The sequence below is a fragment of the Myodes glareolus genome, chromosome 21 (assembly GCF_982192425.1).
Source record: "Myodes glareolus chromosome 21, mMyoGla1.1, whole genome shotgun sequence".
In the NCBI taxonomy this organism is placed as follows: Eukaryota; Metazoa; Chordata; class Mammalia; order Rodentia; family Cricetidae; genus Myodes; species Myodes glareolus.
Genome location: NC_142046.1, coordinates 50,268,927 through 50,290,696, shown reverse-complemented (window position 1 = coordinate 50,290,696; position 21,770 = coordinate 50,268,927). Strand labels below are relative to the sequence as shown.

The 21,770-nt window shown below is 41.7% G+C and overlaps 1 protein-coding gene and 1 long non-coding RNA gene across 4 annotated transcripts; one reads left to right on the top strand and one right to left on the bottom strand.

The window, feature by feature from the left end:
* Window positions 1–819: 819 nt before the first annotated feature.
* Window positions 820–1,534, bottom strand: LOC148118725 (uncharacterized). The gene is made up of 2 exons (XR_015735862.1): window positions 1,410–1,534; window positions 820–1,083 (listed from the first exon to the last, which is right to left on the bottom strand). It is a non-coding gene; the product is annotated as an uncharacterized LOC148118725 (long non-coding RNA).
* On the top strand, window positions 1,512–14,081 carry Spc25 (SPC25 component of NDC80 kinetochore complex). Of its 3 annotated transcripts, none has more exons than XM_087900035.1 (7): window positions 1,512–1,635; window positions 2,434–2,583; window positions 2,678–2,743; window positions 6,968–7,114; window positions 8,671–8,775; window positions 11,413–11,511; window positions 13,404–14,081. In XM_087900035.1, the coding sequence occupies exons 2-7, from the start codon at window positions 2,445–2,447 to the stop codon at window positions 13,526–13,528; spliced, it is 681 nt and encodes a 226-aa protein (XP_087756161.1). In that variant the 5' UTR covers window positions 1,512–1,635; window positions 2,434–2,444; the 3' UTR covers window positions 13,529–14,081. The 3 variants fall into 3 exon arrangements, with proteins under 3 accessions (XP_087756161.1, XP_087756159.1, XP_087756160.1); XM_087900033.1 differs by having other exon boundaries at window positions 1,551–1,691; XM_087900034.1 differs by having other exon boundaries at window positions 1,554–1,681.
* Window positions 14,082–21,770: the final 7,689 nt, after the last annotated feature.

The window sequence follows — 21,770 nt, the reverse complement described above, 5'->3', positions numbered from 1 at the left end:
GTCCTTCACAGAGGTGGTCAGATTTGTTAATAACAGGCCCCAGGCAAGAAAGTGACTTTCAGACACACTGTGATGTGCTAAATGATGATAACTTGCCATGATTCATCGTAAGTCTTGGTTTTTAGGTCTTGAGGATTATATGGCCCAAATCTGGTATCCCTAAAGTACCTTACTTTTGTCGCTGGTGTTTGGGTGCTTAGAGGCAATCAAAAGAAACAGCAGTGTGCTGGAGATCTTTGCTCTTCAAGCCGGGGGTTATTTTCAGGGACAATATCATAAGCAAGGATGAAAGCAACGAAAATCAGTCTTTCAATACTGACCACCTCTACTTCCCTTTCCAGGAGGGCATATTCCCAGTTCCCTGGGTTTCTCAGTTTTACAAAGAGAGAGGCAAATAACAGGCCTGTTTCATCTGTGAAGTTTGCTTCCCCACAGAATGCTTGCTTCCAACAAACCCTAGTGTCTTAGTTAGGGTTTACTATTGCTGTGAAGAGACACCATGACCACAGCAACACCTATATCATTTAATTGGGAGCTTACAGTTTCAGGTTGATTGGTCCACCACCGCCATGGACTAGTGCGGAGCATGGCAGGGTGCATGCAGAGGTGTTGCTGATTACACCTTGTCCAGTTTACAGCAGGAAGCCGACTGACTCACTGGGCAGTATTCCGAGTCTATGAAACCTCAAAGCCCACCCCCAGGGACACGTTTCCTCCAACCAGGTCACACCCACTCCAAACAAAGTCATACCTCCTATAAGTGCCATTCCCTATGAGATTATGGGATTAGGGGGGGCCAATTGCATTCAAACCACCACACCTAGTTTAAAATCTTTATTATCGTTATTACTTTTAAAGTGTGTACTTTAAAATAGCTTGGTGTCTCTCTTCAGGGAGCATGGGTTACTTTGGTAGTATTCTGGTCCCATTCAGTTTGAAGTTCCGTAAGATCTGGGAGCACATTGTTCTTGTGACCAGTAGTCTTAAAGCTCAACATCTGATCAACTGGGGGAGATGGTTTAAGGGAATGCCTGCTGCTGTCCCAACGGCTCACAACTGTTCCAGGGCATCCGATACACTTTTCTGTAAACACATACAAACATAGAAATCAAATAAGTAAAATACTCAAGATAAAGCAAGGTTAGAGAAGTTTGGGAAATTCAAACAGTAAGTTTTGGTAAATAGCTTGGTAACTTTCAAGATGTTGCTGCCTAATCAATCATAACTGGAGTCAGTTCAGGAATATTTTGCCATTTCCAAAATAAAAAGAGTACAAAGAGGGGTATATATTTTATAAAAGAATGCAGTTAAATTTCAATTTTTACATTTTTCTTCGTCCCGAGGCAAGTCCTTTTTGCTAGCTCACCACAGATTCACTCCAAGCCTTTCTTAAGACAAGAACTACGAACCCCAGAATGCCCTGCTCCATGTTTGTCCGCGAGAATTCCTCAGGCCGATTTTAACCAATCGTTGCACGGGGAGCCTTCTCCACCAGCCAATCAGAAGGCAAAGTGGCTGGCGGCTAGCGGCGGTCCAGAGTTTGAAATCGGAAGTCTGCGCGGTGGAGAAGCGGCTTGCTGGTTCCTGCCCGACACGTCCGGACTGCTGAAGACGGTGGCGTTTCTGGCCGCCCAGGTCGGGGAGCTTGCTGAAGGGCTGCGGGGCTCACCGCTCGCGCGCGGTGAGGGAAGGTCGTTTTGGGTCTGCCGGCGTCTGGAACTCGGGTCTGGGCTGTTAGCCCCGGGGTTCGGCTTGCGTCACCCGTCGGTCACCGGGCCGCCCCGCCCCCTCCCCCGCCTCCGCAGGCAGGGAGTTAGTGGGGTCCTGCTGGCCGACGGGGTCTAGTGCTGAAAACCCAGACCGTCGGTCCCCCTGCTTCTGAGGGTCTCCTTGCCTGCGATCGGGTCCTTAGGAGGAGAAGTTGACTTGGGTTCTGTTAAAAAAAAAATGACTTGGAAGATTCATACAACATATTTGGATAATATTTTCCCTCCCCCCACGCACACACCTCTTTTCATGCAGCTGCTCTCAGAACGGCTTTCACCACAGTTCGGTCCACGTGGCTGGAACTACCCTGTTGCTAGCTACTGGGACTATTGATGTTTTGTTTTGTTTTTTAAAGACAGGGTCTGGCCTGGAGGTCTCTGTTGACCAGGCTAGCCTTGAACTCACAGATAATCCTCCTGCCTCTGCGTCTTTATTGCTGGGTCGGAGCAAAAGGGATACACTACCATGCCCTGCTGTTTTTAATGTATTTAGACAAGGTCTCAGGTATTTCAGGCTGGTCGTGGATTTTGCCGAGGATGACCTTTAACTCTTGATCCACCTGCCCCCCATTATGCTATAGCAAGGCCAAACTGCGGGTGTATACTCGGTTAGAATACGTGACTCATTTGGTGTCCATTACAGTTACATGTGTGCTCTGTTTTGCAGCATCGGACACGATGTTCGAAGACGAACTGACCCTCTTGAATCAGAGCATAAATGAATTTGGAGATAAGTTCAGAAACGACCTCAGTGGGAATCCTAGCCAGATGCTGGGACTCAGAGATGCCGTCAAGGATTCCCTTAAAGCGCTTTCAGGTACCGCCCTTACCTCCCAGCCTGCTCCCCTGGCTGTTCTTCCTACTGATAGACTTCAGCGGAATTGAGACCTCTATGGCTATTTGTCTTTCAGAAAAGCTGTCTTTGAAACTGAAGGAAGAAGAAAAGATGGTTGAGATGTTTCTGGAATATCAAAACCGTATGTGCAGACCTGTAGATCGTTTTTAGATTGAATGTCTTTATTGTGCAATCGTTCATATGTCCATCAAAATTCTGTTTCTGACACCAGCTTAACGTTGAATATCTTTACACCTAGTACTATGAATTTTTTCAGTATTATATTTGGATGCTATATGAATGGCATCATTTTATAATGTTATCCTATCTCTTTTTAATTAAGTAATGTATTTGCATGCTTGCATATAAAGGCCAGCTCTTTTTTTTTTTTTTAAATTGTTTTCACATTGAAAATCCCAGCTGAGGAAACTGGAGTTTCTTGGGACTTTGGGGTCTGGTTAATATTCTAATAATCATATTTTTACCACCACTTTTCCCCTTCTCATTTCTAAAGCTCTCCAGATAGTTCAGTACTGGATTTATATCTTTTTATTGGATCCTCACACCATAAGCCATAAACCTGGGGCCATGGGTTAAACTTCCCTAGAGATATTTGGGTTAGGGGCACTATGTTATAAATACTTAAACTGGAAAACCCTTGTAAACATACAGTGAAAGTACACACACACACACACACACACACACACACACACACATGTTGAACAAAAATTTAAGTTCAATGAATATTTGTTTGCTCTTGCTCTGGATTAAAGAAACTACATGAGGTATACGCTTAGAATTTAGTGGAGATGAAGACAGGGAGACTATAGTTAATGGTGTAATAATTGCTGTAATAATGGAATGCTTCCCATGTGGGTGTAGGCCCTGGAGGGTGTGATCCAATGAGTTACAGAATAATTAATAACTAACCCTTAGCTCACATAGTCTAAGCGGTTTCCACATTTTGACTCTGTCCTCACAACTTTAGGACACATAGGTTTATCTTCCTGGTTTTCTGTGAGATCTTGCTTGGTTGGCTTGGTTGGTTGAGATGGGGCATCATTTTCTTAGGCTGGTGTTTCTTCTCAGTCTTGTAACCTCACCTTTCCGAGGATTACAGGCACCGCCACACTCTTCCTTACCCTTTAAAAAAAAGGAGGGGGGAGACTTCTGTAATAATACTCTTGAATAAATGCTATAACTATGAGATGTTTAGCAAGGAGCATAATATTCAGTAGATTTATTTTCATTTGAATCAAATGTGAATTATTTCACCTGTATGTTGAATTTTGTAGCCTTCCTCTTTGATTTGTTTTTGAATCAGTTCTTTCTCCCTCTTGGTTAATTTGTAATTTTGTACCTATACATGCTGCTTTTATGATTTTATAAGATTTCATTTTTGTCTTTTAAGTATTTAGTAAGTTCAGGATTTGTTTCGAATTCTACCACTGCTTAGAGAGAGTACTCTACCCCTCTGATGCTGTGTTCATATTTTTCCTGTCATACTAACTTCCTGAATACACCAGCAATTGCTTCCACGGTCCTTGTTTCCCTGAGTTGTGTATTGGTTCTTCAGGCATTCTCTGGGGCCCTGTATCCACTGGGAGCACTGTATCCTACAGCAGCTCCCGAGTCTCACCTGTGTGGTGTCAGATGGATTTACTGGCTATTCTTGTTAGATGGTCACTTGACTGCCCCCTGCTCCCCCTGGGCCTGCAGTAATGTCTAGCTAGACTCTGGGAAGTACTGATACCTTAGTATTTAGAAGAACACAGTGTCACCTAGAATCCAACTCAGCTATTTGTTTGAGGCAAGTTGTGTCGGAGCCCAGCTCCGGCAGAAATCAGCTGGGGGTACCCTGGGAGGGGGCGCTGAGGCTGAGGAAATGTTAGATTAAGAGAAATGACAGAAGCATAGGATGGACTAGAAGGACTGAAGGTCAATACCAAACAGGCCCAAGTTCATTTCTCAGGCAGCATAGGTACTGCAGGTAAAAGGCAGAACAGAAAGCAACACAGTCAGCTGACCATCCCCCTGCACTGTCCTTGGGAGGCAGCTCAGGCAGGTGCGTTATCTTCTTCAGCTTAGCTGCTTCTAATCTCTAAGGAGGAGTGCCTCTGGCTGGCATACACCAGCCCAAATCTTAATAGAAAAATGTGCTCTTTCAACTGGGCAAGAATGCTCTTTCCCATGGGCTTAATCAGAACTTTCTCACAGCCCTCGCGGTTACTGGGAAAAACAGAGCAGGCAAGCAAGCTTGAACTCAAATGACTTCTTTAAGTCAGAAATGACTCCAGATGGAAACTGAGTCACACATGGGCTCCCACAAAGTTGTAGGTTTTTTTTTCCTACAGAGCCTACTTTCTTGATGGTGAATTATTGTTTAGTTGTAGATGATACTTTGTTTTTGTCATGTTAAAAGATATAGGCCCCTCTATATATCTAGTTTAAGAAATAGGGCTGGAGAGATGGCTCAGAGGTTAAGAGCACTGTCTGTTCTTCCAGAGGTCCTGAGTTCAGTTCCCAGCAAGCACATGGTGACTCACAACTGTCTAGAATGAGATATGGTGCCTTCTGGTGTGCAGGTGTACAGGCAGGAGGAACATTGTATACATAATAAATAAATAAATCATAATAAAAAAAGAATAACTGTTTAAAAAAAAAGCTGGGCATGGTGGCGCACACCTTTAATCCCAGCATTTGGGAGGCAGAGGCAGGCTGATCTCTGTGCGTTCGAGACCAGCCTGGTCTACAAGAGCTAGTTCCAAAGCTACAGAGAAACCCTGTCTCAAAAAACCAAAACCAAACAAACAAACAGCAGTGGCAGAGTTGGCCCAGAGGCAGCTGCCTATAGTTTTGGAGGCAGTCACAAGAGCTTTGAAAATTCAAGGCCAGTTTCAGCAATTCAGTAAGACCCTGTCTCAGGATAAAAACTTTAAAAGTGCTTGTGGGGATATGGAGTGATTGGTTAACGTTTTTGAGGGTCTGGGTTTAATCCCCAGTACAATAAAAAATAAAAAAGAGAGTGTACTTAATTTATATAACATGTTTTGCCAGTGCCTGCTCATATGATACATTTTCCTAATATTTTAATTTTATTATATCTAACCATATTTGCTTTTAGTGGATTATTTTTAATATATATTTTTAAATATGTATTTGTTCTTGTTTTATGTGTGTGGGTATTTCCTGCATGTATTAAATGTATAATACATTCATTCAGTTCCCTTGTAGGCCCGAAGAGGGCATCAAATCCGCTGGAAAAAGAGTTACAAATGGTTGTTGGCCTCCTTGTAGACTGAACCAGGTCTTCTGCAAAAGCACAAGTGCCCTTAATCACTGAGCCAGCTGTCTAAGTCCCTGGATTTCTCTCTGTTTGAGAGTTTTGTGTGTGTTTTGGTCATATTCATCCTTCCCCTCCCCACAACTCTTCTCAGACTCACCAAGCCTTCAAGTCTAATTTGTGCTGTCCAAATACTCTTGGCTGTGTCACTTTCTCTGTAGTGAAGGGTGACCTGACCCGCCTGCCTCTGACTCTTGAAAGCTGGGATTGCAAGTGTGCACCACCACACCCAGTTTACGGGGTGCTAGGGATCAAATGTATGTACCATGGTTCATGTCAGAGGTAAGCAGTCAATTTATGGGTATTAGCTCCTTTGTCGTCATGTGGGTCTGAAGTCACCTCAATAGGCCTGGCAGCGAGTGCCGTACCTGCTGAGTCCTCTCATTGGTGCTGACTGTGTTTTTACATCAAGCTAGCAGTGAGTGGAGACACGGTAGTGTCTACTGTGATTTAGTCTCAGGGTTATGCTAACTCCGTCAGGTTTGCCAATCTTATCACCATTTTCTCCTGTCTTTAGTGCATCCCAGAAAAGCTTGCAATGCATTAGAATTAGCTCTTCCTGCAAAGCACTGTGAAAAGCTGTCTTATAGAGCTGGGCTATCTTCTGTGGTGGGCTCTTCTTACAGACTTACTTAGAACTGCCGGGGTCATGAGCTTCTCATTTCCTGGTTTGTGAATTAATTCGGTTTTCTCAGTTTTAGAAGCATTTTTAAATTTTATTTTAAAGACAACTAATGAAGCAGATTCTCTTTTAACATTTATGATTTTTGAGTCACTAAATATGTTTATCCATCAAAACACTTTTTATACTAGGGAGATCGAAGCCAAAGGATTATGAGTCTGAGGCCAGCATTTGCTACATGGTCAGTTTGAGGCCAGCCTAAGTTTACATAGGCTCTGTCTTCAAAACAAAGTACAAAAGGAATGTATTAATCTTAGGAAAGTCGGTGATTTTTGTGTTTTTCTTAGTCATGTGTTGGAGAGTAGGCTCTGTGTATTCTAAACGCTGTGTGTTTGTTACAGAGCTCCGTAAGCAGAATAAAGTCATTCAGGAGAAGAAGGATAACCTGCTAAAGATGCTCGATGAGGTGAAAAACAAGAAGCAAGAATTGGAAGGACTGATAGCAAATATCCAGGACCTTAAGGAAGAATATTGTAGGAAGAAGGAAAGTAAGTTTGTGGTTACATTTAAACTAGTCAGCTGACTTCAAAGCAGGGATGGTTCACAGTCAGGCGCATCTTTCTGGCCGTGCTCGGTGTCTGTGTAGATGGACGCCTCTTCAGGGCGGAGCCAACCCAGCACCTCTGCTCAGTGTCACTTCAGTCAACCAAGCGGGCTTGGTCTTCTTTTTGTGATTATTGTCTTGCTTAAGAAGTTTTGTCCAGTTTCAGTTACAGCCGGACCCCCATGCTGTTGTTACTCTGGTTGTAACTGAAATTGGACAAAGCCTTTTAGTGTCTCATATAGCCCGGACTAATCTCAAACTCAAAGGATACCTTTGAACTTCAGGTCCTCCTGCTTCTACCTCCCGAGTGCTGGGATTATAGGCATGCATCACCATGCTGTACCTGCACTGAAGAATCTTTTTAAGGACTTAAAAGGACTTAGCAGACATTTATGGTCCATAAAATCTCTGCCAGATAGTTAATGCACAGACTCAAAACTGGTGGAAGTACATAGAATTTGTGGCTGGCCCTAAAAGGGACATCTGTATCACACCTCTCCTGCTGAGGCTCAGGAGCATCACAGAATGGAAGGCCCAGAGCTGGGGGAGGGGTGCTATGAAACAGCATCTTCTGGACGTGATGTGTGTGGCCAGTACGCTTACAAGCTCTCAGCAGCTGTGGTTACTGTGTGAGTGGGCCAGTCAGCATAGATAGGAAGAAGGGCCATGAGACCCCCACCCTCAAAGAACTACTAACAGTGTTGGCTGTGGGGAATGAATGGGTCACCGCCGTCTCCAGTGGTTTAGCTACTAATAACAAATTACGCCTGCCCCAATATAAACTCAACCTTTACTCCTGCAGAAAACTCAGTTAACCTCAACAAGTCACAAACACAAGATGTGAAAGGTTAGGAGAGGACACCTATGGGGTTTTGGCAGGAGAAAGATGAGACTGTGTGTGTGTGTGTGTAGAACTGAAAGGCCAAAAAAAGATTCTTAATCTCTGTTGGGTTTAGGAACACTCATACTACAAGGCCCTTTCTGTAAAATCTTTCATATTCAAATAAATGCTTTATTTAGAAGGGAAATGTACTGCCTACAACTCCAGAACTCTGGGTTAATGCTTTCTTTTACAGTTCTCATCCAAGACTAGATTGTGAACTTGTACTTCTCATCTGCCAGTTAGATTTATTTGTTAACTTAAGATAATTACAAACTAACATGAAATGAAGCTGGATTCTCGTGGGAAGCAGCTATGCCTAGAAGAATAAAGTATTTTCCCTGGAAGCAATTAGTATTTGTTTGTCTAACCAGTAAACAACAACAACAATAATGAAATATTTTTCTAGGCTAGTTGTACAAGTTCCTGGCCTGATTATCCATATCTCAAGCAATCCTTTTTCTTTCATCTCTTGTTATTTGTTAGTTAGAAGCTAAATAAATATAATCAGATTGATATACCTGGTGTAAGTTTTTAGTACTTTTCAGGTTTCTTAAAATTAATTCAATAAGCCTTAAATTGAGAATTACCTGAACTCTTGAGCACTTTTTGAATTGTAGCAATTTCCACTGCTAACAAAGCTAATGGAGAGAGGTTGAAACGGCTGCAGACATCCGCGGACACGTACAGAGATCACCTTGAACTTGAAATTAGAAAGATTCATGGTAAGTTTATTGTAACCGGTCTATAGATTAGAAAAGGGTTATCTAAAGAAGAAAAGAATCTAAGAGATATTTTCAACTAAACTAGTAAGCGCATCATTAGGTTTTTAGGAAATAGGCCAGCGCCTGCCTTTAATCATCTAAATATGAGTATTTTCTTTATCTAGGCTTCTAATGAAAGTAGTTTGACATGATTGTCAAAATAAACAACAGAAAGCAAGCAAATGTTTGCTAATGGTTTTCCCCGGCATTCATTTCATCTCCAGATGCCTTAAGAATGGCTATTTGAGAATGCTGGTGTATTTACTCCTTTCATCAATGTAGTGTGATTTATTCTATTTTTTATCAACTGGATTGCTATGAATGGTTGGATTGTACGTGTTTGCTAGCTTTAGAAATAGTGCATAGACTTTGTCACAAAATTTCCCTTTGTCAGAGTGGAATTACTATATTTAGAAGCACATGAATATTTTATGCATATATGTTAATTGGTTATAAGTTAGTATTTGGGGGCTTCCCAAGATCACAGTGAGTCTTGGTGAGTCACTGAGGGTACTCAGTCTATGTACTGGCCTTCCTTAATTCATAGGTAGTATGTTTTAAGACATGTATGGGCTGGATGGTGGTGACACACGCCTTTACTCCCAGCACTTGGGAGGCAGAGGCAGGAGGGTCTTTGAGTTCAAGGCCAGCCTGGTCTACAAAGAGAGTTCCAGGACAGCCAGAGCTAAACAATGAAACCCTGTCTTGAAAAAAAAATTAAAAAGACATGTAGTAGATGCCTGAACCAATTAGTTGTGAATCTTGTGTATCTTTCCCCTGGATGTGAATACTTAACATAGGTAAGATTTTATATTTTATTTATTTATTGCATTTTAAAGTCATTTATTGTGAGTGTATATATGTGCCATTGCACTCTTTAGAGGTTGGCGAATAGCTTGGGAGAATGAGTTCTTCCTCATGTGTGTTCTGGGGATTAAATTTAGGTCATCAGACTTAGTGGCAAGTGCCCTTCCCTGATGAACTGTCTCTCAACAGCCTCTTTCTCCTGAGGTGTTTTATTTATTTATTTATGTACTGTCTGTGTGATTATAATGGTGGGAAGGGCATAGTGTGTGTTTGAAACCAAGTAGCATCCTTTGCTATAAACTGGTAAAAGTAAAGTGTTTACCTGACTTAAGCAGATCAACTGAACCAGAACCTGATAACAACCTGCTGTCTTTCAGAAGAGAGCAGCAGAAGTGAAATAAATAAAAGGGTGACAAGCTGGTGTCCACTAGAGAACCGATAGGTGGCTTGGTGCCCTGCAGGGGGCGCACCAACCCACAAAAGGGCACAAAAGTACTCTTTGCCTATTGGTGACTCTGAGAGAAGGCCCTTGTGTATACACTCGGGAAGAAAAAAACTCAGGTTAAACCCTTCATTTTGTTTAGCTGAGTATATCACCAAATCTTTCTTTGGCATGTACATCCTTCCCAGAACTATTAACATTCTAAAATCTGGTGTGCTGACAGTGGCTTCGTTTTGAAGTTGGGTGTAAGATAAGCCTTCCCTAAGTTTCTGAAGATTTCCTTTTATAACTCAGAATTTTAAATAAGATTGCTTAATTTTTTATGCTATAGAAGAAACTAAAATGTGTGTGAATTTATACGTTGTAGCAGCCAGGCATTTACTTCTTTGGAAGCATATCAAGGTATTTTTGGATAGTAAAGTAACTAGAAAAATGCAAAATAAATTCATTTAACAATATGGGTTTTATTGTAGTAAAGTACATGCAACCTAAAACTAAGCTGTTTTAACCAACTTAAAGTGTATAATTCATACATTAATTATATCTAAAGTGTTGTGTGACCATCACTAAACACCGTGGATTTCTGTATCTTTTTTACTACCCAAGCAGAAATTTTTTAAAGGCTCTCAGTAACCTTGACTTTATGTTTTGGTTTCCATGAATTTATCTTATCTGTTGTAGCTATTTTATGTAGTTGAATTGTACAATATTTGTTCTTTTGCATCTTGGCTTTGTTTTTCCATCCTGTAGTTATGTATGAGAAGTTCATTCCTTTTTATGTCTGGGAAATGTATGTATGTATGTATGTATGTGCGCATGCGTGTAGTGTGCACATACACAGTGTTGTGTTTAACTGTTCCCCTGCAAGGGGAGGGAGCTGACAGTGAATTGTTTCCCCTTCTGGTTACAGTGATCTTAAATGTCTTAAAAGCTTAAATCTCTACTTTTGTGTTTTCAAGTTGTAAGAATTTTTAAAAGTGTATTCTGTGCATTCAAGCTTTAGTGGGTATTTGATTTACAAATATTTTCCCTAATTGTGTGAGTTTCATTTTCTTGATAATATCTTTTGAAGAGAAAAAAAGAGGTTAATATCAGTGACGTCCACCTTTTCTGTTCTTCCTTTGTCTGCTTTTAATGTCATTTACACTAACTTGTAAGTTCTGTGTTTGGAGATACTGGTTAAATAGCTACACGACAGTGTTCATACTGATCAAAGGAGTGTGTGTGTGTGTGTGTGTGTGAGAGAGAGAGAGAGAGAGAGAGAGAGAGAGAGAGAGAGAGAGAGTTTATCTCCACTGAGAGCCTTGGAATTCTAAGAATTCTCATATTAAATGGTTTACTCTCTTCAGGTGATAAATTGCAGTTTATATTCACTGGTATTGACCCTAAGAAGCCTGAGCGCCCATATATGTTTTCCCTGAGACTAAATGAAGCCAGGGATTATGAAGGTATGTATTCCTGTCTCTTGCTTTTGTTTCAGTTCACTGCCCTCAACTGCGTTTGATTCATAATATAAGATAAGGAAAGTACTGTTTGCACAAGCTGTCTCCTTTTTAGTGTTTCTTCTTGAGGTCCGGTCCTCAAAAGGATATTAGAGTAGTTTTGCTGTGTCAACGTATTTAGGGGCCAAAGCTCATTGTATTTTATGTGTAAATTTGATCGCAATTGCAGAGAATTTAAAGCTATAATTGATGGTAGTATGAATAGTTTAGTCATTCTTTGTGTAAAATAATCAAAATGCAGTCATTTATTTTGCTCAAAATATTTTCTTTAAAGACTGTTTCATCCCCAGCGCAGGTTAGTTACTGGTCCTGCAGCAGGTCAGAGAGCCTTTAGTTTATAGGGAATGTGTGATTGCTAACAGCGTGAACACTAAGCAGGTACAAGTATGTATCGTCTTAATTCCAGTCCTTGAATTTGTTGGTGTTTATAAAAAATGATTCTCCCCTGCACTATCATTTTTAAGCTTGTTTAGCGGGCAGATAGATGCCCACCTGCTGCTTGGCTCCGAGGCTCTGTCATCCTATAGGATTCAGATTTTGAGACTCTTCATCCACAAAATAATTGAGGATTTTCTCTTTAATCGTTGTCTTTTAATCAAGCAAGTACTAGATATCAAAGAGCAAACTCCCAAAACCTCTTCCCTAGTTTCCGGTTTTCACTAAATTGTGTATTATTGGTACAGAGTCTGTTGTCACCATGACCGCATGCTGTGAGTCATTATTGTGATTGTGTTAATTGAGGCAGGAAGACCTTAGGTGCATGGTGTGGAGCTGAACAGGAGCATGCATGCATCAGTGCCCCATCGCTCTGCACTTCCTGATTGTGGGGATCAGATGGCTAGCTGCTGCGTGCTTCTACTGCCCTGACACTCCCACCATGGTTGGTTGACCTTTGAACTGTGAGCTGGAATAAGGCCTTTCTCTGTTTTATCAGAGTATCATAGCAACAGGAAAGACAACTTAAAGACCCTCACAGTGTTTGATAGTGTATTAATTTAAAGCTCCCAGAATGAATTTTGAACCAGCTCCTCTGCTGTTCCTCTGTTGTCCTGTCCAAACACACTCTACCAAAGCCAGAAAGCTAATGTGGCCAAGTCCTTCCTCCCGAACAAAGGAGATGGTTGATGTTAGAAAGAGCAGGATTGTTCTTTTGGCAGCTCTCACTGGAGATTTGCTCTGGTCTGCCAGTGTGCAGCTGACACTAGGCTCTTTGTACCTTGTGGCTTTTGCCTCATTTAGTTAGTGGACTCTGTAAACGCCACTCTTGGAACAGTAACAATGTGAAAATCTTGGATAATTCTTTCAAAAATCATAAATTATTGAGAATTGGCATTAAGTCTAGGTATGTGGGCTCTTGTCTTCAATTCCAGCACTTAAGAGGCAGAAGCAGATGGATCTACATAGAGTTCCAGGCCAGCCACACCTATATAGAGAGACCTTGTCTCAAAAAAAAATTGACATTAAAAGTGCTTTTTTTTTCATATTGTGGCAAGAAACTTAGAAGTCAAACTGAAGGTTTGCACAGAAAATGATTTGTAATAGTTAAAACAAAATGTGTGTGAAAGATGGCGGGAAAAGCACCCAGTGTCATAGCTCTGAGTCCTCTGTACCATGCTCAGACTAAAGGTGGAACCGAGTCTCACAGTTGAGTCCTTAGGGATTAAGAAAGGAAAGGACTAAGAGATAACTGTGAAACTCAAGTGTGTTAGTTTCTGCCCAGCATTTCAGTAAAGTGTAATTGTCGTTGAGACCAGCTTAGAGCCTACGTTAGAAGCCCTTCTCCACGGTCCAGAGAGCCCCTCATTTAAAATGCCGCCTTCTCCCTTTTTCTCTTCCAGTGTCCGACTGTTCACCTCCTCTTGAGTGCCTAGCAGAATTTCAGGAGAAAGTCAGGAAGACTAACAATTTTTCAGCGTTTCTTGCTAATGTTCGGAAAGCTTTTATAGCTACGGTTCATAATTGATGTGGAAATAGTAGGTTGCAGTTTGTTCTGCTTTGTTAGTGTATATATATCCTAAAAGAATTTTTGTCTTTTGCCCCTCTGGTTCTTCAGTGTTTTTGTGTGGTATGAAGGAAACTAGAATACATCATCCCAAAACATGCCCTTTGACATAACACTTGTGGGCTAAACCCAGTTAGACAGCAGCAGAGTTAGAAACTGCTGTGCCCTCCCTGAATTTGCCTAAACATGGGCCCTAAAATGATAAGGTGTCTAGCCGCATACCCACAAAGAAAGATGAAAGTTAACCGCAAAAGAGATCGCTTACCTCTTCAGACATGTCACGGGAGAAATGGACAAGCTAGCTTCATTAACTTATTCCTGTAAATTTATTCTCCGCAATTCCCCAAACTTTGGAAGCCAAAAGTCCGACTTGCCATGTTTGTAAAATCTCGCTGTTCTCTGTTGAAGATGCTGCACAAATGTGAGGCTGAAGCCTGTTTGATGTTCTTTTATTTGTGGTCTCCTGTACAGTATGCATGTGTGTGTTAATAAACGTGATAGTTTTCTCTCTGAACCAGTCTTTGTCTCTTCAGTATGAATTTATGAGGGCGGAAGGGAAATGGTTTCCTCCCTCACAGGTGTATTTCTGTGATTATTTTCATTAAAATCTTAGAGGGAGATTGATAAGTAAAATATGCACTTTAAAAGTGAAGCAAAAATTGATGAGCTAACTCACTAGTACCTGCGTCTGGGCCTGATGACCCACATATTAGGAGGGAGCGGACTCCCCACAATTGTTCTACTTCCACCCGTGCCATGGTATGTGGGCCTGCTTGCATATTTTTTAAATGAAATATATATCCTTAGAATTCATTTATCTTTGTAAGTTAAGCACATAGTAAGAGGTTAACAACAGTAATACATTTTGGTCCTTTAGAAGAACAAAAACAATACATTACGTAATTACAGAAGGAGGTTTACTGGGTTGGCTTGCATGCTTAGAGATGGTGTGCATACAGGAGATGCTAAGAAATCAGTAGCTCTTCAGGCCGTGAGACTTGAAGCCCCAGAAAAAGGGAGACCCATGATAGAGTGCCATTGTTACAGGCTGAAGGCTGGGACACTGTAGAGTAACTGATGTGAGTCTCCATTGAGAGGTTAGTGTCCGTGGGCAGTGACAGCAGCAGCATTAGATTTAGGGAGGATGGCACAGCACTTACCATGTGTGACTTTCTCTTTTCCTACCTTTGTTCCGTCTGGGTCCCCTACAATGGTGCTAGCTGCCCCTATTCAGAGCAAGCCGTCCTCTTGGGAAATGCCCTAGCCTAATGGACCATCTCCCCTTAGGTGTCTCTGAATCCATGTTGCCAGTCAAACGAGTCAACTATAATCAGCAAAATAGATCAATTGTAATAGCGACAAGTCATTATTAAGAATTACTCGAACACAACACTGAAATATTCCAATATTGATGATACCTAAGCTAGCTCTCCACCGATTAGTGTGGGCAGTGTGTCCAGTGTGAATATGCTGAGGAAGAGTGGTTTCACCTGATGTCACGCTGCGGTGCCACATTTTGTCACACTGCACCCCCAAGCAACAGGATGCAGTTTAAAAATGTAGGACTTTTTATTTCTAGAATTTTCCATTTAATGTTTTTAGACTGTTGTTGACCATGGATGATCGACACTGCAGAAAGTGAGACCGCAATAAGACTATTTTAACTGTACAGTGAGCAAACTCTAGTTTGGGGCAGACCTGCACATTTGGCTTTAACTGGTCTACCTGTATTTAGATGCCTGTGTAAGATTCTGCCATCCAGTGTTGACATTTGTGGACCTAGTTCAAGCATCTAGTAAGCGGTTTCTTCTAGACTGGATGGCATAGAGTGGGAGTCCAACAATTTCAGCCTCATTTCAGTCCCTAAACCAACTTGGTAAAAGGAATAAAGTACATGCAGGGGATTAAGCTAGTTCCCTTTACTGTAACACTAGGCCCCCAAACCTCAGCACAACTGACACTATGTTCTGGGAAAGTCCCTGAATGTATTAACCTTGACTTTTGGCTTTTTTTTAGTCCCCCCCCCCATTTTTTGGTTTTTTGAGACAGGATTTCTTTGTGTAGCTGTGGTGCCTGTCCTGGAACTAGCTTTTGTAGATCAGGCTGGCCTTGAACTCACAGAGATCCGCCTGCCTCTGCTTCCCGAGTGCTGGGATTAAAGGCATGTGCCACCGCGGCCCGGCTTAAATAAAATTCTTAAACCAACACAAAAATGATGATTCACAATCTCACTGATGGCACACTCCAAAGTATGTTTTGAAAGTGAATAGTTCCATATGAAAACACAGGAAAGAGGAACACCCTCTTTAAAAGCTAAAACATGGATTTTATTCCATCTAGTTAAAGATGAGTAATGCTACAATGTGTTAATGTACCACATTTTCTTCATCCATTCCTTGGTTGAGACACGTCTGTGTTGTTTCCAGGTTCTGGCTATTACAAAATAAAACTGTTATAAGCATAGTTGAGCAAGTGTCCTTGTGGTATGCCTGCGCATCCTTTGTGTATATGCCCAAGAGTGGTATAACTTGGTCTTGTGGTAGATTGATTCCCAGTTTCCTGAGAAACCCACACTGACTTCCAAAGTGGTTGTACAAGTTTGCAGTCCCACCAGCAATGGAGGAGCGCTCCCCTTGCTCCACTTCCTCTCCATCATCAGCTGTTGCTTGTGTTTTTATTTTAACTATTCTGACAGGTGTAAGATGGTACCTCAGAGTCGTTTTGATTTGCATTTCCCTAATGACTGAGGATGTTGAACATCTTCTTAAGTGTTTCATTGGAGATTCTTCTGCTGAGAATTCTGTTTAGATCTGTACTCCATTTTTAAATTGTATTATTTGGTTTGTTGATGTCTAGTTTCTTGAGTTCTTTATGAAACCTCAGAGCCAACCCTGAGTTTTATACTTACAACAAGGTCACACAACCTACTCCTTCCTAAACACTCTACCAACTGGCAACCAAACGTTCAAATATATGAGCCTTTGGGGACCATTCTCATTCCAACCACCTCAGGTGGGAAAATTATAGTTCTCTGAACAGAAAAAGAGCTTAGGTATTTGGCATAACAAAATACCAAAGCTCCTTTTGGCTACAAAGCAAGTAAGTGAATACTTTTTATAGAAATTGCTATGAGTCCAGTATTTCTAAGCCCTTTCTGTATGTCTGCTCAGCAGTGTTCTCTCAAACTTGTGAAATATGTATCACTAATAGCCTTATTCTGCAGATGGAAAATCAAATGTAAAACTTATATAGCTTCAAGTCACACAGCTCTTAATGATATAATGGGGATCCCAAGCTTCAGGTTGACTGCATCACATGGGTTTATGTGACCACAAAGTTGTCAACAGATTCAAGCAAATTTGCACTTACAATTGAGCTTTTGCATTTCTGTAGCTTTGGAACAGTTAAAAAAGATGAAGAGCACTGGGTGGAGGTGGTGCACACCTTTAATCCCCGTGGTTGGGAGGCAGAGGCAGAGGCAGGCAGATCTCTGTGAACTCAAGGCCAGCCTGAATACATAGCGAGTTCAGGAAAGCCAGGGCTACACAGAGAAACCCTGTCTTGAAAAACCAAAACCAACCAAACACCGACAACAGAGTAAACTGTTGAATACGGCACTGTGTCTAGATTATCTGGAAATAGTACTAAAGTCATAAAGCAGCTGGCTTCAGAACCTGGGTGTCTGCGTAGTCTCCAGACTATCCAATGGAGCATCCACTCGGGGCTCTGCATAGAACAGAATGCAGATGTGATGTGCAAAAGGTCCCTGCTTCTTGCTGTGTTCCCACACAGTCTGGTCTAAGACTGAGCCCTGCCTTCTCGCCCCTCTCTCCCCCTCCTCTAACCTGTACATTCCTTCCACGTGAAGGGTGTGTTATTTTGATTCCAGTCTCTTCTATTGTTCCCATCAAGCTTGTTACCCCCTAGATCATCAGGGGACTGAGAAGGGGTGATTTTACAGTGGGGAAGAATATAACTAAGCTATCCTTCAGTTATTAAAGACTTATAATCCTGTACAATAAAATGTACTCCAAATCAAGTATGACAGCATTTTTGGCGGATTATAAAGCACTTTAAGTGATTAAAATTCCTTTTGCCATTATGAATATTAATTATGTGTCATGGAAAATGCGAGAAAGAAACAAATTAGTGTATCTTTGTGTTTGGTGACATAATAGACACATCAGTTTTTGATCTTTAGTAAGGAGAGAATAGCGGTCGAGGTAAGAGCCAGTGGCTGACTGATTTGCCTTTTGGATTTCTTTGAGTTTTTATTAATCGTGCTTCAATTGACACCCAACTTTTGGGGCATGAATTTATGAAAGAACCATTTGCCTGAGGATTTTTAGCCACCAGCCCAGGCTAGAGCTGAGACTTGAATTCCAGCTCTAAGAATTGAAGCCCAAACCTAGCCACCTGAGTTGGGGAGAAAAACGAGCTCCCAGCTCCCTTCCTCCCTGGCTTAGCTTCCATGTAAAGGTGGAAAATACACAGGCTCTGGATTACCGAATGTGATTGTGTTGCCTTTGAATTGTTTGACGGCTGAGGAAGGAGCAACAGCTGCTAAAAGACATTTGATTATAAATGCTGCCGGATTAGTCCAACCTATATATTTTGAAAATGCCTTGACTTTAAAATTTAAGTCAAGAGATATGTTACTTTGGAGAAGAGGGTTTGCTTTTGTTTCCACAGGAAATGAGAGGCTATGGATTCATTCTTGGTTAAGGAAAATAAGGTTTGATCAGCTGTGGATTCATTCTGGACTAAGAAAAATCAAGTTTGATCAAGGAAGAAAAATCTCTAATAGGAGTGGATGGTCCAGATGATCCAGCATTTCAGAGCAGCTCTGTTGCAGTTTCCTCTGAGTTCTACCATCCAGAACAGCTTCAAGACTGCTGACTGAGATGACCCAGCCTTACAGCATACTCCAGTCAGGACTTGACCTTAATTCTAAATTTTCTTCGGGTTCCCATACGATTATCAGTGCCCCCAACCAGCCAGAAGTAGCCTAGAAAACTATGCTCACATTACCCAAAAATGGATATAGTTGTTTGCCTTTGTTTAGTCTGTTGGTTACAAGTTGTTATGGATAATGGTCACGAAAAAAAACTAAAAAAAGGAAATTATGTGTAAAACTTTGGACTCACCAAGACAGGGTAGATATGGAGTATTTTCTCTAAATTTGTCAAATGACATTGTTGATGTATATTTATATGTATATATATAGTATATAATTATTGTACTTATTGTATATAGTTTTCATATATTAATCATAGCCTTTTTATTCTGGACAAAAAAGGGAAAATGTAGTGGCATTTCATTTGTATTTTAATAAATGTCTGAAGTTCAGAGAGTAAAACAGCTGCACTGGTCAGCCTTACAGACCATGCAGTGGTAGCACAAACCTTTGATCCCAGTAGCCACACTAGTTGCCATAGAAACTAGGTGATGCATGCCTTTAATCCCAGAACTAAAGAGGATTGTGAAACAAGAGACAGCTCTTAGACACAGTCTCATTCTGAGATTCCTGGAGGCAGGATCACTATTTTCAGACTAAGGTTGAGGTAAAAGCCAGTGGCTGGCTACTTTGCTAGATCTTCATGTTGAACCCCAATTTCTCTGTCTGAGTTTTTGTTGATCGTGCTTCAGGAGAGTACATAGAGTAAAATCTATATGATCAATAAAGAGCTGGCTTTGGTCTCTGTGACCCATATTTCAGGTTATTGGCAGTACTAAAAACTTTTGACATGAAATATGTGCATATATTCTATTGCTTAGTGTAAGCCTAGTTCATAGTTCAAGAGCATTATTATTAAAAAATATTGTATTCTATGCAAAAGACTTGTATGCATTATTAATTTTCACCTAATACCCTCTTAACTTCATCCTAAATCTAAGAGGTTCCACTCAATTTGTATGACTGGAAATTCCTGCCTGGCTAAAAGCATATTGAAATAAGTCTGCCATAGCAAACTCTATTTGTATTGTACTTTAGCTAGCGTATTTGGAAGGAGCAGACTGAGCCTGGACTCTCGCACATGCCCCTTGCCGTGTTTCCTTGAAACTTACATAGGTTTTGTCTGTCAGGTTCTAAAACCATGACATGAGTCTCAGATCACTGGACTTAAAATGAGAAGCCGTGACTTTAGATCAGAGCATCTACCTCTCCTGCTACTCATTGATGAGAAAGCTGAGCCTGGAGATGGGACCCGTCCAGTGAATTGAAGAAACTGAGCTTGGGACTAAGTCTCCTCACTCAGGGTCCAGGACCCACCCTTCCTCAGGCTGTCTGCAGGGTACTCTTGAAAAAGTCAGAGGAAAGGTGGGGAACATACTAAGAGGGGAGACATAAAAATTATATACCCCAGCTGCGATAACATTTTTTCAGCAGCATTCCCAAACAAGGAAACCGTTTGCATCCTCATGAAACGCTACAGGTGTCTGAAGAAAGGTCCCTCTGAAAGTTTCACTCCGGGCCACCACTGTCATGACTTCCTATGTGCGAAGTAACCGAGCTGCAGTCGGTTGCTGCACGTTTATGGTTTGTCCATCAAAGCTCAGTAGAGTAAAGCAGGATGCGAAAGGGAATAGAAATTCAAACTCTTGGAAGTCGTCACTAACACACCTATGGATGAAAAGTGTGGACGGTGTCTGGCCGTCTTTTCTTTGTAGTATATACTACAGGAAGTGCACAATACAAGGGGATGGGAAAGGGCTGAACACGGAATGGACCTGAGTCAAGAAACAGGGCAGAAAGCCAGGAGTTTTCTAGTTCTAACTGCCATGAGCTTTTGTTTTGGGTGATGGATAAGTGCATAAAGCATATTTTTTTTAAAGTAATTTTATTAAATTATAAAAGTTTCCATTTACGCCCCTCTTCCCAACACCCTCCCACTCCCCTCACTCCCTCTCCTCCTCCCTCTTCGTCCCTAAGGGCAGTCAGGGTTTCCTGCCCTGTGGAAAGTTCAAGTTCCTCCCCCTTCTCTCCAGGTCCAGGAAGGTGAGCATCCAAACAGACTGGATCCCAGAAATTCAGTATATGCAGAGGAAACAAGTCCCAGTGTCATTGTCAATGGCTTTTCAGAAAGACTCCGGGCCAGCCACATTCAGAGAATCCGGCCACATTCAGAGAATCTGGTTAGATCACTTCCTCGTTCAGTCCCAGTCCAACTGGCCTTGGTAAACTCTCATTAGATCCGTCCCCTTGTATCAGTGGGTGATAGCATCCCTCGCAGTCCTTATTTCCTTTTTCATTTTCTTCGTCCTTCTGCTCCTCATTTGGACCTTAGGGGGCTCAGTCCGGTGTTCCAATGTGGGTCTCCGTCTGTATCGCCATCCATCGCCAGATGAAGGATCTATGGTGATAAGCAAAATATTCATCAGTATGGTTATGGGCCAAGGCCGGTTCAGGCACCCTCTCCTCTGTCCAGAGAACAATCTGGGGATCTCTCCTTGGACCTGGGATCCCATATATAATCAAGTCTCCTGTAAACCCTAAAATGACTCCCTTAGTTGAACTATATTCTTCCCTGATCCCATATTCATCCTTCCTCCCTCCCCCCCATCCCGGTCAACCGAGCTTTCCCCATTCCTCCCCTACTCCCTTCTCTCTAACCCTCTCCCCTTCCAAAAACCCTCCCACCCCCCCCCCCCATAAAGCATATTTGACAGCGGAAGTGTAAAATTTAGCAGCAAGCTTCGGAGCCGCCATACTGAACGCCTGTTCTAGCTGTGGAGTTGTATAGACTTCGCATCTGGTTAATTTTTGGGTTATGTTTTTATTTACTTGCAAGGTTTTTGGATTAATAAGGTTTATTTTTAAAAAAAAAACAACTAACGAACAAAGAACAACTTTGGAGTGTTTCCCTAGGTTTTATGTTATGTTTCATATAGTAAATTGTTCTTGAATTCCGTGAGGCTTGCTGTCTGTACCGAACATTATTGTGTTAGTTACGTGCTAGTTAGGGATGTAGTGACACAGTAACCATTGATGTTCCCCGAGTTGAAAATTTCCCTTTAAAAAATGGTGAATTAAAGAAAAAGGTGTAGGGCCATATTATACAGGCCCATATTTCTACATTGTATGGCGACCAGACTTTTAGGCCATAGTTTGCACCTGGCCACACAGAAGGTGGTCACCTAGCCTTTCCAGACAAACGGACACCACCCTAAACCAAGAGTCGAGATATGCTAATGCTGCTCT